At 42.0% G+C, this 20,299-nt stretch overlaps 1 protein-coding gene across 2 annotated transcripts in view; it reads right to left on the reverse strand.

Moving 5' to 3' along the window:
• LOC137436361 (ATP-dependent clpX-like chaperone, mitochondrial) overlaps positions 1-20,299 on the reverse strand; it is a 136,010-nt gene that overhangs the window by 113,279 nt on the left and 2,432 nt on the right. For both annotated transcript variants that reach the window (XR_013624882.1, XM_078786359.1), the window contains exon 2: positions 16,104-16,310. Coding sequence is in view for 1 of the 2 variants with exons in the window: in XM_078786359.1 (XP_078642485.1) it covers positions 16,104-16,310 (207 nt within the window). In the remaining variant the exon portion in view is untranslated. The remainder of the gene's footprint in view (positions 1-16,103; positions 16,311-20,299) is intronic.

Genomic DNA, 20,299 nt, shown 5'->3' on the forward strand with positions numbered 1-20,299 from the left:
TGTGCGGTTACCATTGTGTGATTTCCCCGTCAAACAGAGCGGACACCTGAGGATTCACCCACTTCATACTGACCCTCCGGCTCATCTGCAAATACTGATCTGTGAGATTGGATTGTGCAAAAGCCACAGCTGAGGGAGATTCTCTGGAAATCACCGTGTGAACAGGTGGAGAGATCCTTCCTGGAGGTACGAGTGAAGCTTTAGAGGAACCTGGAACAAGCTACAACGCATCCAACGCTACTTTGATAAAAGGTGGAACAAACTCCAGTAGATTTATTTATAGGACATATAGTATAGGTGTGTACAGGTGCATTCCAAAGCGCAGATCCTAGTAATCTACCTGGTACATTGAGGGAATATTGAGTGTTATTCACATACAGGCAAAATGGGAAATGGAGTCTGCAAGGGTAAACAAGGTCAGCTAGACGTGTCCCAAAGAGGCGCTTGCGTCAACCACATGTATCAGCAATATGGTCCACATTCACTTAAAGATTTGGAATCTTGGCATGAATGGACGAAAGGGAGAAAGAAGGAATTCCCCAAGGATGGCACGTTTGACAGGAACACATTGGAAACACTCAGAGAAGAATTAGAAGCAAGAGACAGACAGAAGTTGAAGGTGGATTGGAAACCATTTTATTACTGGGACATCGAGTCTAGAGACAGGGAGACCAAAACGAAAATGGGGGGTGTGAAGAAAGAAATGAAGCAGATACAACATAGGTTGGAAAAGGTATCCACTCAAATGCCTCTTGAAGTTAGCAATGGAAAGCGATCCCAGTCCAGATTGTACCCAGACGCAAGGTCATATGAGATAAATGAACTAGAAGAGGAAACTCCTCCACCCTATCGGCGACATATTGTATATCAGCCACAGGAAGTACAGGCACCCGTACCTCTACCTGCCGAAGGGCCAGTACAGAGTGAAACGATTGGCTCTAGCCGACAGAAGACAGGTGAAAGCAGTGCCCCAGTTGAGGTGACTACCCCAGAGGGTGCAACTGGAGGACAGGAACCGACTCAAAGTGGGCAAGCGATACAACCAGCTGCAACAACTTCAACATACTCCCCATTGCACCATACAAGGAGTAAGGGCCCTGTGATGAATGCCAATCTATCCAACGATCAATATGATTTGCCAATGAACATTCAAAACTTGACTCTCCCACAGGAAGGTTTTGAACAATGTGGCGTTATGAATTTCCCGCAACGGCAATTTCCAGGGGCAAATGAGGAACGCCCAGATTTGATGTATAGACCTTGGCAAATACACCAATTGAAGGCATTACAGAGCGATATGCCATCAATCAAAACAGATCCACTTCAATTCGCAGAAGAGCTACGATTGATTGTGGAAACGCAATTGCCGACTATAAGAGACATGGAAATACTCTTAAAGTGGGTAATTCCAAATACCACCACTTTGAAGACATTAATGAGTGAGGCAAACTGGGTACATGCAATAAATGGACAATTAGACATACCCGCGGAGGCTAAAATGGCACAGATAAATAAATTAATAGAGGCCATACAAAAATTGCCGCCCGTGACTGATTGGAATAAAGTGGTTACGTGCAAACAGAAAACAGGAGAGGATGCTAGTGATTATTTAGACAGATTGCGAGATGTTTTTCGATTATATTCGGGAATAGACCGGGCACAAATCGACAATGCCCTAAAACCCCTTTTTATTAATGGTCTGTTGCCGAAATTGAAGAGTGAAATGGAAAGACAGTGCATTGCTTGGGAAGGCAAGCCGATGCAAGAAATATTGAATTATGCTTTGCATCATCAGCGAATTCAGGCCAGGAACAGTGCTATAAATGCCGAAAAATTGATGCAACTACAGACACAAGCCCTGATAACTACGAACCAATGCAATAGGTTTTCTATGCAACAATGCAACAATGCAACAGACAACAACTATGAGTCAGGAGAAAACCAGAGGTCAAAATGGCAACCCGGAGACCCAGACATGCAACCCAGCAAGACAAGCCAACAAGTGGACATACCAGGTAACGACAGGAACCGGTGTTTCAATTGTGGAAAGAGGGGACATTGGAAAAGGGCATGCCCATACCCCAACAGAAGACAATTTCGACAGGGAAACCAAGGACAGGGACACTACCAACTACCACCACCTCAGCCAACATATAGGGCTCCATTGAAGAACGCCCCAATTAAGGGAGGACCTCAGCAGAATAGATGGTCTGAAACGCCCTTCTGACTAGACCAGAATGACCAAGTGGCAGCACTTCCGTTAATCTCAAGGTCGGCTGCACAGGAACCAAATGTTAGTTTGACAATAGGCGGACGCAAGGCTCCTTTCCTAGTTGATACGGGAGCCACTCGTTCCACGTTGCGTCGAGCAGATTTTCCCAATATACCATTGTCAAAACACTATACGACGGTGGTAGGAGTATCAGGGGTTCCCATACATACGCCTGTCACAAAGGAATTGCGTGTCCAACTTGGCCCATTGACTGCACAACATGCCTTTCTTGTGGCATCTGGCGTTCCAGTAAATTTGATGGGAAGAGATTTATTGTGCAAATTGAACTGTACTGTCATATGTAAGAAAAACGGAGTGTATCTAGAAATGCCAGAACATTCCCACGACTTCGTCATTGATATGCTACAAAGCGCAATAGAACCAAGAACACATCGATGGGAAATCAATGATACACAAAAGGCAGAACTTTTGTACCATAGTTTTATGACATTGAAGGTTGCAATGCCCAAAGTACAGGAGTGGGTAGACAGCTACTTGATGGATTCTCTGAAATGGCAGACTGATCTTCACTGTACGACATGTCATGACCCTATAGGGAAGGAGGTGTCCTATGCAGAGAACGTTTCTAGATACCTGGACACAAGGTATGATGTACATATAACATCACTGTGGGTAGGAGAACAGGGAATTGGCATGTCAGTGTCTTTGACGCCAGATCAACAACTCCTGTGGAATCAACCAGAAACAACAACCCCACACGTCACCTTAGCGGTGGCACAAGGATATGAAGCAAAAGATGTTGGAACAATGATTGCAACTTTGAAAGATTGCAAAAACATGAGATACATGGGAGAAATTCAACAAGCCCCACTTTATGACTTAGATGGAGAAGGATTTTGCTGGCAGCTTGTAGAGCAGGCGCTTTCTTCAACCTTCATCATGATTGATGAACCAATTAACACTAAAAATGTTGGGCTATACCTACTCAGCTCCGACACCAATGGGGATCCGGACCCACTCGATCAAATACCAACATGCTTGTGGACAACGCATCCGAATGATGTGGGACGAATCAAGAGTGTGGCACCGGTAAGGATGACAGTAGATGATTCTAAGCCACTGCCTAGAAAGCGCCAATATCCATTGAGACCAGAGGCAAAAGCTGGTATTGCACCAGTGATTCGATCATTGGCGGATCAGGGAGTTATAGTTCGCACCGTGAGCATGTGCAACACTCCTATTTTACCTGTGAAGAAGCCAGGCAAGACTACCTGGAGATTTGTACAGGATCTTCGAGCAATTAATGATTGTGTCATCCCAGCCTATCCGGTGGTCCCTAATCCCATCACTGTACTGTCAAGTATTCCAAGCAATACAAAGTTCTACTCCGTGGTGGACTTATGTTCGGCGTTCTTTAGTGTACCCATTCATGAGGATTCGCGTTATTTGTTCGCGTTCACGTACGAAGGCTCACAATTCACTTGGACTGTTCTACCACAAGGGTACACAGAGAGCCCAACTTTGTTTTCACGTGCTCTACATGAAGACCTCAGCGACATTGAGTTTCCTGGAGGCTCAGTGATGGTACAATATGTTGACGACCTTCTCATATGCTCGACTTCAAAGGAAGCATGTAAACAGGACACTGTTGTGCTACTGACAGCATTAGCAGACAAAGGCCACAAGGCCTCAAGAGATAAGTTGCAATTCTGTAAGGAAGAGGTGAAATACTTAGGACATATTCTGAAAGGAGATACGAGACGACTTTGCCCGGAACGTGTAAAGGCGATCAGGGCACTCCCAAAACCTACAACTGTCAAGCAGATGAAATCTTTCCTGGGGACAACAGGGTTTTGCCATCAGTGGATTGCTGATTATGCATCACTGACTCGCCCTCTGCTGGACATCAGCTTACCAAACAGTCCAATTCCTTTGAAATGGACCCCGGAGGCTGAACGAGCTTTTACGACATTGAAAGATACCTTAGCATCAGCTCCTGCTTTAGGACTGCCGGATTATGAGAAAAATTTCTTTCTCTACTCACATGAGAAAGGAGGATTTGCCCAATCGGTGTTGGCGCAAAAACATGGGGGAAAACTGCGCCCTATAGCGTATCACAGCACTCGATTGGATCCAGTAGCACGAGGGTTTCCACAGTGCTTGCGAGCAGTGGCAGCAGCATCGTATGCAGTAGAAGCCACAGCTACAATAGTCCTGGGGTGCCCCTTAATTCTCCTTGTTGAGCATGCCGTGGCGACGGTTTTGCTGAAGGCAGGAACACAGCACCTTTCAGCATCAAAGGCTACAACGTATGAACTAGGATTGTTGGCACCGTCAAACCTCACCATTCAGCGTTGCCCAACGCTGAACCCAGCATCTATGTTGCCAACAGAGGAAGATGGTGAGCCCCATGATTGTGCAGAGGTATTGGCACATGCACTAGTGCCTCGCATTGACTTGAAGGACATTCCCATCCCAGACGCAGATCTGGTACTGTATGTTGACGGATCATCATCAAGAGCATTGGACGGTACACTACTGACAGGATATGCAGTATGCACAGATGCTGAGACATGGGAGAGTGGGAAATTACCAAACACTTACTCGGCTCAACAGGCAGAACTGTATGCATTAACTAGAGCCTGTCATTTAGCGGAAAGCCAGAGAGTAACCATTTATACAGACTCCAGGTACGCGCATGGGGTCGTTCATGATTATGGTGCTCTCTGGAAACAGAGAGGATTTTTGACATCTTCGGGAAGCCAAATAAAAAACGGGAGGTTGATTGCTAGCCTCTTGGAAGCAATCCTTCTACCATCGGCCATTGCAGTGGTAAAATGTGAGGCCCATACACAAGGAAGAGATGAGGTCTCACAGGGAAATGCAAGGGCGGATGAAGCAGCGAAGCTTGCGGCACATTTGGAACAAGACCCGGTGATCATACAGGGACCTGTAAGGGTTCCTGAAAATACCCCGACGCTGCAAGACATCAGCGCTATGCAAGAAGTGGTGGAAGACCGGGAAAAAGAGGTGTGGGTACAGACTGGATGCACATTTGACAAAGAATCTAAATTATGGACTACTCCTGATGGACGTGTTGTCGCCCCTCGCCAATTGTTGCCATGGATTGCTCGTCTGGCTCATGGAGTGAGTCATACAGGTAAAGGAGGAATGTGTGCATCAGTGTTAAAACAATGGTATGCACCTGGGTTTACACGTGTGGCAGAGCAATGTTGTGCTACATGTCAGGTGTGTCAGACGTATAATCCAGGCAAAGGTGAAAAGACTACACCAGGAGCTCATCCCGCACCGACAGGTCCGTTTGTACATTTACAGATGGATTTTATCCAAATGGAAAAGTGCGCTGGATTTCAGTTTGTCTTAGTGATTGTAGACATGTTTACAAAATGGGTAGAAGCTTACCCTTGTCGACATGCAGATGCCAAAACAGTGGTGAAGATTCTGTTGAAGGACTTCATATGTCGCTTTGGAGTTCCTTGCAGGATTTCTTCTGATCAGGGTACGCATTTCACAGCAGATGTTATTAAGGAATTGGGTAAGACAATGCAGATAAACCTTCATCTTCACTGTCCTTATCACCCCCAATCGGCGGGAGCAGTGGAACGACACAACGGAGTAATAAAGAACAAGCTGGCCAAAATCTGTGCGGACACTAACTTGAAATGGCCAGATGCCATTCCACTTGCACTCCTCGCAATGAGGGCTACTCCCAATAGGAGAACGGGATTATCCCCGCATGAAATCTTGATGGGGAGACCAATGCGGGTACCTCATTCACCTCCCCTGATGATCAAGGAGATGGATATTCACCAGATGGATGATTTGATGTACTCTTTCTGTATTGAATTGACCAAAATCGTGAAGATGTTTCATTCCCAGGTGAAGGAAGCTTTACCAGAACCTGCAGAGAATGAGTGTCATTCTTTTCAACCTGGAGATTATGTGTACATCAAAATTTTCAAACGAAAAACTGCGTTGACACCACGATGGTCAGGACCACATCAGGTGCTGTTGACAACGCATACTGCAGTAAAATGCCAAGGCAGACCAAGTTGGATTCATGCCTCTCATTGCAAGCGAGCACATGGTGCTAAAGTGGATGGCCCCACAGAAAACGAGGCTGCACCTAGCAGCCCAGCAGAACATTCAGTGGCGGATAAATGATACTCGTGATTTACATTCATTTGAATTACATTTTAACGCCCCTTGTAGTGATTGATTATTTCATCATATAGTAGTCCTACTTGAGTTAGTGACATTTATTTGCCTACATGACATACAATTACCTACTGATATTAGTACAGCATCAGTGATAATGTAGCACAATTACACTCATGATCAAGGGAGTTAGGTGGACCCCGGGATATAAGGGAATCAGGGAAAGGCAAATAATCAGACTTATGTTAAATAATAAGGAATTTTTAGGGATTTTCTTTCATTAACCTGTTAGGAAGTTTGTTAGTTACGATGTTGAATTTTATTGCCATGTAATTATATTATAGGTACGGACATATACAAGGGGTAGCTCACATGTTTTACAGATGGATACAGGTGGGACAAAGGGAAACACCGTATCAAGACAAGCCGACCAATCAAGGGAAACCAGAGACTTCTACTTCAGATACTCCTTGAAAATGGTGATATTTATCCTAGGAATGGGTTCTCTGGTAGTGGGGACTCTGTGTTGTATGGATTATTTTGGGGTAATGAGGGAACAAAACGCAACACCAGCAAATGATACACAGATATATGATCATGCGGAACGACAAAAGCAGAAGAGAAGTTTGATGAAGGATAAAGACACACCTTTAGAATCCGATGGATTACACGGGATTAATACTTTTTTACATTTAGCCCATACAAGGGCTGCTATAGCAAATGAAAGTAATTGTTGGATATGTACACAAATGCCGCATTCTAGTGAGATCGGAGTACCATTGGAGGCAGTTCCTTTTGGTTGGGCGGAATTATGTAGCCGCTTCCCTCACACCCTGATAGCATCAGATTTTAACGGCCAACTGTCCGGAGAAGAGGGATGGAAGAAAGGGGGATATAATTGTAACCAATTTGAGGACAGTTATAGACCTACATATGATAAGAACAAAATGCCCTCTTACATGACCGTCCAGCAGCAAATAACAGGATTAATGTGTATCACCAGACCCCAAACGCCTACGCATAACAGGTCTATGGGAACCTCTAAATGCCACAATTATGGTCACGAAGAAGGCTGGATGAGAACACCTGTCCCACTAGGACCAAATGGCACGAAGGGTTTAGCTTTATATTGGAAAGGTATGTGGGGAATGGACAACACATGGACATATAATAATACGTATTTTATATGTGGACACAAGGCATATCCGTATCTTCCCTCGGGATGGTTCGGAACATGTTTTCTGGGGTTTGTGCTTCCACACATGCGCCTGTTAACAAAGTCACCAACGCATATCCTGCATTCTAGGCAGAGAAGAACTATTAGCATGGGGGAATGGATTGGAATGGTAATATTTCCATTTTATGGAACCTGGAAGGCAGGGCGAGAACTCAGGCACATGGCATTGGCTATGGAGAAGTTGGCAAATAAAACAGCTAGTGGATTGGAAAAACTTACAAGAGAGCTGGCAGCAACAAGAACGATGGCATTACAAAATCGTATGGCATTAGATATGCTGTTAGCAGAAAAAGGAGGTACATGTGCAGTCATCGGTACAGATTGCTGTACGTACATACCTGATGAGTCAGAAGAAATTTATAACACAGCCGATACAATCAGACAAGAGGGAGCAAGATACCACGATTATATAAAAGGGGGTGCCTTTGCATGGTTGGGAAACACATTTGGAGGGGTGGTAGCTAAGATACTCCAATATTTGTTTGTTGGTTTAGTAGTTATATTGGCAATTGTTTTAGTGGTGGCTTGCTTGAAAGCCTTAGTGACGGTGTGTTTGAATAAGGTAACCAACAACACGATGATAACGCATGAAGTGACAAATGAGGAAAGAAATGTGGAACCAGAAAAGGAAGACTTTTATGGCGACATAAATACTGAGATTAAAAGACTAAATCAAGTGATGTTGCAAATGAATACAGTAGAATTAAGATAATGGCATAACGACAATGTTATGAGTTGTGTCAATTACAATATCAATGAACTCATATCACCACGAGTGACACACTGTTAAAAAAAAAAAAAAAAAAAAAAAAAGAGGGAAAAGAAAAAGTGGAGAGGAATTATGGTAATAATACATTATGCTTAATTTGTTGGTTTGGGAAAATTGTTGTTGGGAATTAGGTATTCCCGTTTGTGATTGTAATCATATACAATGCTATTCTTAGTTTAGTAATAAAATACATACCTGATTGAATATTATTTGTGTGACGCATATAAATGAATATAACTTTTTGTGTTAAGGAAAAACAACAAATTGTTGAATGTGAAACTGTCGGAAGATATACATGATTATGCTGATTTCATGGTAAGATGCACCCTATCTGATTCAGTGTGTGTGGAAAGCAGATTCAGATGTGACTGAGCATAAGGATAAGACGAGATCACATTTTGAAGGGAGTGCTAACGGAATTGGGAAGAAGTTCGAGAAAGAAAATTTGTGGCTAAAAAAAAAAAAAAAAATGAAGTTAATCATGGCATACACCCTCTTTCTCAAAGAATGATGAAGACATTCTCCCGTGTAACTTGGAGATGAATGCTTACCTTCACCAAGGAAATTTATGTGACCATTTGCCTGGATCACACTGCAACATATGAAAGAAAGGCGATCACTTACTCTTGTTCGAAGACTTCGAACATTCACCACATCAGAAGTTGCAGGACAACGTCATTTTACCTGCAACCTCTGTGAAATGCGGGGACATATGTTATTACTTCACCAACGTCCGGGGAACCAGCATGGAGCTGCAAAAAAACGGCTGTGCCCTTGTCACAACAGCTGTGCACGATTCTGCTGGTTGCTCCTGGTAAGGACCATGAATGACCTGAACACCATGGTCCCAACATCATTGTGGATGCATCCGGCATCCCTGTTCCACATCTTGCTGGCCAATCAACGTCACACCAATACTGGCTGCCCACTCATAATGAGGGAGGAGGCAAGTCGACTACAACTGGGCAAAGGCCTTGTTCAAGGAATCATTATGGTTCACAGCAAAAAGTGGCAAGAATGCTACAAGGAGAGCAGGGTCAGTCTATGACTCCGCAATGTTACCACAACAGCGAAATCCTACACGAAGTAGTGCAGGAGCTATGAAGACATTAGGAGAAAATGTTTCATACCTGGATTCAAACACAAGTGATCAGCCCTTCCTTTCAAACAAAGTCAACATTTGTGTGGAGGCAAACGTTTTTGCCAGATGGTGCAGATGCTTTACAAAACTTGAAAATGAAGTGAAATTGTTGTATCTTGGTGATGGTGAAGTGTTGTTTTGAAAATATATTTGTGATGCAAATGCAATAGATTGAACAATATGGAAGGAGTCAATGACCAACGAAATGTTTTGTGATTCTTGCAGGATGACGGTGTATGCCTAAGGGAATTTGATTACCAAAGTGATTGATTATTTACTTATACTTGTAATGATGTTTACTTGTAGTGATTGATTGTTTACTTATATTGATGTTTAGATTAATGGTTAATATAAACAAAAACAAAAAGATGAGGGAATTGTGGAAGTGTAATTCAGTGTAACTTATTGATTGGCACTGGTAACTTATTGATTAAGACTGGTAACGAAGCTGATACATTTTACCTGCAACCTCTGTGAAAGCCGAGTTCGTAAATGAGTGTCAGGAATGTGCCCGAACATGGTAATCTCTTGTCCACCTGGTCACAGCCCCAGGCTGGAGCACCCTCCTACTGTGTAAATGGAAATCACAGCAGGAGGGGAGCGAGTTGATGCCAGGGCTTGGTGCAATACATGACCTCGGGGCATCAGCGGAAGAAGGATTAACGTTTCAGCGGACAGAGGATTAAGTCCAGTTCGTCCATATAAACTAGAGCAAACGTGGAGTCGAGAGGACTTGCTACGTGAAGCGCTGACCGAACGGGAGTGTCGGATGAACGAGAAGGACCAGCGAAAAGAGTTAACCTGATCCATTATATTATGCGGTATCATTTTGGTAATTGGATGAAGTGAATACAGTTTAATAAACTAGACCTTTTGTAACCTGTGTCCGGTTGTTGGAGTCCTGTGAGTCCCCCAGTACAAATTCCCTGACAGTGTGAAAACATTTTGCTACCTCGGAGACATGCTGATTGGAGAAGGTGGATCAGACTCGGCAACGGTTGCTTGAGTGAGATGTGCATGGAAGACGTTTCGGGAACTGAGTGGCGTGCTGATGAGGAGGGGAGTGTCATTGAAGCTGAAGGGAAAGGTGTATGCTGCATGTGTGAGAAGTGTTATGATTTATGGGAGCGAGACATGGGCAATGAACGCAGAGCAGCAACGAAGGCTGGAAAGGGTGGAAATGCGAATGGTTCGATGGATGTGCGGAGTATCGTTGAGAGAGAGGAAGACAAATGATGAATTGCGAAAGATGATGGGAATAGAGCCTGTGATTGATGCTGTGAAGAGGAACAGGTTGAGATGGTTTGGTCATGTGTTGAGGAAGGATGAAAGTGACTGGTTGAGAAGAGTGATGGAAATGAATGTAGAAGGAAGTAGAGGATGGGGAAGACCGAGAAAGACTTGGCTAAAGATGGTGGAAGAAGAAATGCGGGCAAGGGGGTTAACAAGGAGAGATGCAGAAAATAGGGCAAAATAGAGAAGATTGTCATGGGGACCGCAAGGCTAACCCCCGCTCTTGCAGGGAAAATGGCCTTAAAATGCATGTTGTTGTTGTTTGTTGCTCTCAATCTTAAATGAGATGTTGGAACCACCTCCCTGGACATATAGTGGGCATTCGACATTGTCTGGCATCCTGCTTTGCTTGACAAGCTCTCTGCCTTTGACATAGGTCACCCTCATTCCCGGATTTCTGACTTCCTCCACTCACGCAGTCAAGGTTTTGCCATCCATGGAACCCTCTCTTCCCTTCTCCCAGTGGAGGCTACAGTTCCCCATGGCAATGTTTTGGGCCCAGTCTTGTTCCTCATCCATATGAATGACCTCTTCAATGCTTTGGGAAACCCTCTTCCTTTTTGCAGATGATTCAACATTCTGCCAGACAGTAGTCCATCTCTGCTCGGCAGACAGCAGCTGCATCTCTCCCTCTCTCTGCTGATCTGGAAATGATTAGACACTGGCCTGATAGATGCAGCATGTACTTCAATCCTGGAAAATCTTAGTCTGAAACTATAACTGCAAGTGGATTGTCAAACGAAAGCACCCATTTCCTTGGTCATACACTGGAAGAGTATCAGTCTCTTAACCTTCTTCACCTCACCATCAGGCATGATCTTTCTTGGGCCAACCACATAGCAAAGCTGGCCTATTTGGAAAGGATGACGTGTGCATCTTTTGGGTGAAGAAGGATGACGTTTGCATCTTTTGGGTAAGAAGGATGTTGTGTGCGTAACTTGGGTGAAGAAGTATAACGTGTGCATCTTTTGGGAATGTGTGCGTCGAGTCCCGAACAACTGTTTGTTTTACCGAGGCCCATTCAACTGTTTGTTTTACCAAGTTCCATTCAATAGTCTGTTTTGCCGAGTCCCATTCAACAGTTTGTTTTACTGAGTCCCTAATAAGCGTTTGTTTTACTGAGTCCCGAACAACTGTTTCTTTTACTGAGTCCCAAATAATTGTTTGTTTAACCGAGTCCCAAATAATTGTTTGTTTGACCGAGTCCCAAATAATTGTTTGTTTAACCAAGTCCCAAATAATTGTTTGTTTTACTGAGTCCCAAATAATTGTTTGTTTAACCGAGTCCCAAATAATTGTTTGTTTAACGGAGTTCCAAATAATTGTTTGTTTAACCGAGTCCCAAATAATTGTTTGTTTTACTGAGTCCCAAATAATTGTTTGTTTTGCTGAGTCCCAAATATATTTTTGTTTTACTGAGTCCCAAATAATTGTTTGTTTAGCCAAGTCCCAAATAATTGTTTGTTTTACTGAGTCGCAAATAATTGTTTGTTTAACCGAGTCCCAAATAATTGTTTGTTTAACGGAGTTCCAAATAATTGTTTGTTTAACCAAGTCCCAAATAATTGTTTGTTTTACTGAGTCCCAAATAATTGTTTGTTTTGCTGAGTCCCAAATATATTTTTGTTTTACTGAGTCCCAAATAATTGTTTGTTTAACCGAGTCCCGAACTATTATTTGATTTTACCGAGTCCCAAATAATTGTTTGTTTTACCGAGTCCCAAATAATTGTTTGTTTGACCGAGTCCCAAATAATTGTTTGTTTGACCGAGTCCCAAATAATTGTTTGTTTAACTGAGTCCCAAATAATTGTTTGTTTGACCGAGTCCCAAATAAATGTTTGTTTAACTGAGTCCCAAATAATTGTTTGTTTAACCAAGTCCCAAATAATTGTTTGTTTTACAGAGTCCCAAATAATTGTTTGTTTAACCGAGTCCCAAATAAATGTTTGTTTAACCGAGTCCCAAATAATTGTTTGTTTAACCGAGTCCCAAATAATTGTTTGTTTTACAGAGTCCCAAATAAATGTTTGTTTAACCGAGTCCCAAATAATTGTTTGTTTACACGAGTCCCAAATAATTGTTTGTTTAACCGAGTCCGAAATAATTGTTTGTTTACTCGAGTCCCAAATAAATGTTTGTTTAACCGAGTCCCAAATAATTGTTTGTTTAACCGAGTCCCAAATAAATGTTTGTTTAACCGAGTCCCAAATAATTGTTTGTTTAACCGAGTCCCAAATAATTGTTTGTTTACATGAGTCCCAAATAATTGTTTGTTTAACCGAGTCCAAAATAATTGTTTGTTTACTCGAGTCCCAAATAAATGTTTGTTTAACCGAGTCCCAAATAATTGTTTGTTTACTCGAGTCCCAAATAAATGTTTGTTTAACCGAGTCCCAAATAATTGTTTGTTTAACCGAGTCCCGAACAACTGTTTCTTTCACCGAGTCCCAAACAATTATTTGTTTTACCGAGTCCCAAATAATTGTTTGTTTTACCGAGTCCCAAATAATTGTTTGTTTAACCGAGTCCCAAATAAATGTTTGTTTAACCGAGTCCCAAATAATTGTTTGTTTACTCGAGTCCCAAATAAATGTTTGTTTAACCGAGTCCCAAATAATTGTTTGTTTACTCGAGTCCCAAATAAATGTTTGTTTAACCGAGTCCCAAATAATTGTTTGTTTAACCGAGTCCCGAACAACTGTTTCTTTCACCGAGTCCCAAACAATTATTTGTTTTACCGAGTCCCAAATAATTGTTTGTTTTACCGAGTCCCAAATAATTGTTTGTTTAACCGAGTCCCAAATAAATGTTTGTTTAACCGAGTCCCAAATAATTGTTTGTTTAACCGAGTCCCGAACAACTGTTTATTTTACCGAGTCCCAAACAATTATTTGTTTTACCGAGTCCCAAATGAATGTTTGTTTAACCGAGTCCCAAATAATTGTTTGTTTAACCAAGTCCCAAACAACTGTTTATTTTACCGAGTCCCAAAGAATTATTTGTTTAACCGAGTCCCAAATAATTGTTTGTTTAACCGAGTCCCAAATAATTGTTTGTTTAACGGAGTTCCAAATAATTGTTTGTTTAACCGAGTCCCAAATAATTGTTTGTTTTACTGAGTCCCAAATAATTGTTTGTTTTGCTGAGTCCCAAATATATTTTTGTTTTACTGAGTCCCAAATAATTGTTTGTTTAGCCAAGTCCCAAATAATTGTTTGTTTTACTGAGTCGCAAATAATTGTTTGTTTAACCGAGTCCCAAATAATTGTTTGTTTAACGGAGTTCCAAATAATTGTTTGTTTAACCAAGTCCCAAATAATTGTTTGTTTTACTGAGTCCCAAATAATTGTTTGTTTTGCTGAGTCCCAAATATATTTTTGTTTTACTGAGTCCCAAATAATTGTTTGTTTAACCGAGTCCCGAACTATTATTTGATTTTACCGAGTCCCAAATAATTGTTTGTTTTACCGAGTCCCAAATAATTGTTTGTTTGACCGAGTCCCAAATAATTGTTTGTTTGACCGAGTCCCAAATAAATGTTTGTTTAACTGAGTCCCAAATAATTGTTTGTTTGACCGAGTCCCAAATAAATGTTTGTTTAACTGAGTCCCAAATAATTGTTTGTTTAACCAAGTCCCAAATAATTGTTTGTTTTACAGAGTCCCAAATAATTGTTTGTTTAACCGAGTCCCAAATAAATGTTTGTTTAACCGAGTCCCAAATAATTGTTTGTTTAACCGAGTCCCAAATAATTGTTTGTTTTACAGAGTCCCAAATAAATGTTTGTTTAACCGAGTCCCAAATAATTGTTTGTTTACACGAGTCCCAAATAATTGTTTGTTTAACCGAGTCCGAAATAATTGTTTGTTTACTCGAGTCCCAAATAAATGTTTGTTTAACCGAGTCCCAAATAATTGTTTGTTTAACCGAGTCCCAAACAATTGTTTGTTTTACAGAGTCCCAAATAATTGTTTGTTTAACCGAGTCCCAAATAAATGTTTGTTTAACCGAGTCCCAAATAATTGTTTGTTTAACCGAGTCCCAAATAATTGTTTGTTTACATGAGTCCCAAATAATTGTTTGTTTAACCGAGTCCAAAATAATTGTTTGTTTACTCGAGTCCCAAATAAATGTTTGTTTAACCGAGTCCCAAATAATTGTTTGTTTACTCGAGTCCCAAATAAATGTTTGTTTAACCGAGTCCCAAATAATTGTTTGTTTAACCGAGTCCCGAACAACTGTTTCTTTCACCGAGTCCCAAACAATTATTTGTTTTACCGAGTCCCAAATAATTGTTTGTTTTACCGAGTCCCAAATAATTGTTTGTTTAACCGAGTCCCAAATAAATGTTTGTTTAACCGAGTCCCAAATAATTGTTTGTTTACTCGAGTCCCAAATAAATGTTTGTTTAACCGAGTCCCAAATAATTGTTTGTTTACTCGAGTCCCAAATAAATGTTTGTTTAACCGAGTCCCAAATAATTGTTTGTTTAACCGAGTCCCGAACAACTGTTTCTTTCACCGAGTCCCAAACAATTATTTGTTTTACCGAGTCCCAAATAATTGTTTGTTTTACCGAGTCCCAAATAATTGTTTGTTTAACCGAGTCCCAAATAAATGTTTGTTTAACCGAGTCCCAAATAATTGTTTGTTTAACCGAGTCCCGAACAACTGTTTATTTTACCGAGTCCCAAACAATTATTTGTTTTACCGAGTCCCAAATGAATGTTTGTTTAACCGAGTCCCAAATAATTGTTTGTTTAACCAAGTCCCAAACAACTGTTTATTTTACCGAGTCCCAAAGAATTATTTGTTTAACCGAGTCCCAAATAATTGTTTGTTTAACCGAGTCCCAAATAATTGTTTGTTTGACCGAGTCCCAAATAATTGTTTGTTTAACCGAGTCCCAAATAATTGTTTGTTTTACAGAGTCCCAAATAATTATTTGTTTGACCGAGTCCCAAATAATTGTTTGTTTAACCGAGTCCCAAATAATTGTTTGTTTTACTGAGTCCCAAATAATTTTTTGTTTTACTGAGTCCCAAATAATTGTTTGTTTATCCGAGTCCCAAACAATTATTTGTTTCACTGAGTCCCAAATAATTATTTGTTTTACATCGTCCTGAACTGCTGTTTGTTTTACCAAGACCCAAACAATGTTGACAACTATGACAAAAGTTACAAAGCAGTCACGTGAGTGATGAGTATGTGTTGAATCGAAGTACCCAAGATCATTTTTGCCCCACAAACCTGCTGTTGCTGACGTCACAAGATCATTTGATTCCAGGAACCCATTCCAGGGATTACGGACCAACGTATGCATGATTCTTGTTCCACTCCACTCCGCCATGAGATCCAATATTGTTCTTCCAAATGATCCAGTGGAGCCGTGGCATGTTTTATGCCTTGCAATTAAGGCAGGTGAGGCATGAGTAAGGCAGGTAAAACCTGCACCAACTGCAGAATAAACAGAAAAATTCTCAATTCCAATAGGATTTCCTTCCTTATCCACCATAAACATAGATAATGTATAGTTTCTCCAAATATGTAGTTCAATTATACAAACGTTACAGCCTCAAACATCTTGAAATGGTAGCCATGACAACACATCAACTATGAAGATCTCCAGGTGAATAATAATGACTTCCCTTACAAGGAATTTTGAAGGAACAAATTTTGACATCATTCGGGCCATTGAAGCATGCGCAATTATTACCAACCTATGGCTGTTAGTCCATACTCGATCCATTTCAACGCTGAGCATCAAGCAAGATAACACCACCGAGGTCCATCAGCATCAATTACATATAGTTAGCTCACACGATAACCTAGAGAGAATTACGCACACTCACCTCTGAGTTGTCCAGCCTGGGTTCGAATATCGATGCAGTTATAAACTGCAGCCCTGGTGCTTCGCGTGCAGGGCGATGCATCAATGCCACCCCCCGCACCCCGTCCAGTGGACGGACGTTACGCCGCAGGACCCCACTGCCATGAATGAGGACATTAAATGTCTCGCGACGTCTTTCGTGAAGAGTAGGTGAGTTATTGCCAGCACCCTGGCTCGATTCCAAATTCCTACCATCCTCAGTAAAACGTCAAGCCTGGCCAGCCGGTTGATTAAATAGTTGGGTTGTATAGCAAAGTAGTAGTAGTAGTAGTAGTAGTAGTAGTAGTAGTTGTAGTAGTAGTAGTGGTAGTAGTAGTAGTTGTAGTAGTAGTAGTGGTAGTAGTAGTGGTAGTGGTAGTGGCAGTAGTCGTAGAAGTAGTATAATGTCAATAGTTTAACTTTGTGACACCATCAGTACGACCTTATACTATAGTCGCAAGAAGACAGCTGTCCCAATATGTATCTTTGGTCATGATATATTTAAAATCTCTGACAAAATGTGCGTAACCATAAAGATATAAATTTATATCTGCATATTTGTAATCCAGGGATAAACATTATTTGAAAAATCGACGTCACACCATCCTCAAAATTACAAATATTCTAAAGTTATAAATTGACAATTCCACACGAGTTCGAGTTCAAACTGACACTTGTTAAAAGATCCCCTAAACACACAATATAACATTTTAAATAGAGTATTTACTCCCAATCGCCGACACCAAACGAACACATCCCAAAAGACGCACACGTCATTCTTCTTCACCCAAAAGACGCACACGTCATCCTTCTTCACCCAAAAGACGCACACGTCATCCTTCTTCACGAAAAGACGTACACATCATCCTTCTTCACCCAAAAGACGCACACGCCATCCTTCTTCACCCAAAAGACGCACACATCATCCTTCTTCACCAAAAAGAAGCACACTTCATGCTTCATCACCCAAAAGATGCACACATCATCCTTCTTCACCCAAAAGACGCACACGTCATCCTTCTTCACCAAAAAGACGCACACATCATCCTTCTTCACCACAAAGAAGCACACTTCATGCTTCATCACCCAAAAGACGCACACATCATCCTTCTTCACCAAAAAGAAGCACACTTCATCCTTCATCACCCAAAAGATGCACACATCATCTTTCTTCACCCAAAAGAGGCACACGTCATCCTTCTTCACCCAAAAGATGTGCACATCATCCTTCTTCACCGAAAATATTCCGATGTCATCCTTCTTCACCCAAAAGACACACACATCATCATTATTCACCCATTAGATGCACACGCCATCCTTCTTCACCCTAAAGATGCACACGTCATCCTACTTCACGCAAAAGACTCACACATCATCCGTCTTCACCCAAAAGATGCACACGTCATCCTTCTTCACCCAAAAGACACGTCATCCTTCTTCACCCATTAGATGCGCAGGTCATCCTTCTTCACCCTAAAGATGCACACGTCATCCGACTTCACGCAAAAGACTCACACATCATCCATCTTCACCCAAAAGATGCACACGTCATCCTTCTTCACCCAAAAGACACGTCATCCTTCTTCACCCAAAAGGCACACACGTCATCCTTCACCCATTAGATGCGCACGTCATCCGTCTTCACCCAAAAGATGCACACGTCATCCTACTTCATCCAAAAGTTGCACATGACATCCTACTTCACCGAAAAGATGCACGCGTCACCCTTCTTCACCTAAAAGATGCAAGCGTCATCCTTCTTCACCCAAAAGACGCACACGTCATCCTTCTTCACCCAAAAGTCGCACACATCATCCTTCTTCACCCAAAAGACGCACACGTCATCCTTCTTCATCCAAACGATGCACACATCAATCCTACTTCATGCAAAAGACTCACATGCCATCCTACTTCACCCAAAAGTTGCACACGTCATCCAACTTCACCCAAAAGATGCACGCGTCATCCTTCGTCACCCAAAAGATGCAAGCGTCATCCTTCTTCACTCAAAAGATGCACATGTCATCCTTCTTCACCCAAAAGTCGCACACATCATCCTTCTTTATTCAAACGATGCACACATCATCCTACTTCACGCAAAAGACTCACATGCCATCCTACTTCACCCAAAAGTTGCACACGTCATCCAACTTCACCCAAAAGATGCACGCGTCATCCTTCGTCACCCAAAAGATGCACGGGTCATCCTTTTTCGCCCAAGAGACACACGCGTCATCCTTCTTCACCCAAAAGATGCACACGTCATCCTTCTTCACCCAAAAGACGCACACGTCATCCTTCTTCACCCAAAAGACGCACACGTCATCCTTCTTCACCCAAAAGACGCACACGTCATCCTTCTTCACCCAAAAGACGCACATGTCATCCTTCTTCACCCAAAAGATGCACACATCATCCTTCTTCACCAAAAAGAAGCACACTTCATCCTTCATCACCCAAAAGATGCAGACATCATCTTTCTTCACCCAAAAGAGGCACATGTCATCCTTCTTCACCCAAAAGCTGTGCACATCATCCTTCTTCACCCAAAATATTCCGATGTCATCCTTCTTCACCCAAAAGACACACACATCATCATTATTCACCCATTAGATGCACACACCATCCTTCTTCACCTTAAAGATGCACACACCATCCTTCTTCACCCTAAAGATGCACACGTCATCCGACTTCACGCAAAAAACTCACACATCATCCGTCTTCACCCAAAAGATGCACACGTCATCCTTCTTCACCCAAAAGACACACGTCATCCTTCTTCACCCATTAGATGCGCAGGTCATCCTTCTTCACCCTAAAGTTGCACACGTCATCCTACTTCATCCAAAAGTTGCACACGTCATCCTACTTCACCGAAAAGATGCACGGGTCACCCTTCTTCACCCAAAAGATGCAAGCGTCATCTTTCTTCACCCAAAAGATGCACACGTCATCCTTCTTCACCCAAAAGTCGCACACATCATCGTTCTTCACCCAAAAGACGCACACGTCATCCTTCTTCATCCAAACGATGCACACATCATCCTACTTCATGCAAAAGACTCTCATGCCATCCTACTTCACCCAAAAGTTGCACACGTGATCCAACTTCACCCAAAAGATGCACGCGTCATCCTTCGTCACCCAAAGGACGCAAGCGTCATCCTTCTTCACTCAAAAGATGCACACGTCATCCTTCTTCACCCAAAGGTCGCACACATCATCCTTCTTCATTCAAACGATGCACACATCATCCTACTTCACGCAAAAGACTCACATGCCATCCTACTTCACCCAAAAGTTGCACACATCATCCAACTTCACCCAAAAGATGCACACGTCATCCTACTTCATCCAAAAGTTGCACACGTCATCCTTCTTCACCCAAAGGTCGCACACATCATCCTTCTTCATTCAAACGATGCACACATCATCCTACTTCACGCAAAAGACTCACATGCCATCCTACTTCACCCAAAAGTTGCACACATCATCCGTCTTCACCCAAAAGATGCACACGTCATCCTACTTCATCCAAAAGTTGCACACGTCATCCTACTTCACCGAAAAGATGCAC

The sequence above is a fragment of the Myxine glutinosa genome, chromosome 11, assembly GCF_964187855.1.
Source record: "Myxine glutinosa chromosome 11, kmMyxGlut1.1, whole genome shotgun sequence".
NCBI classification, from domain to species: domain Eukaryota; kingdom Metazoa; phylum Chordata; class Myxini; order Myxiniformes; family Myxinidae; genus Myxine; species Myxine glutinosa.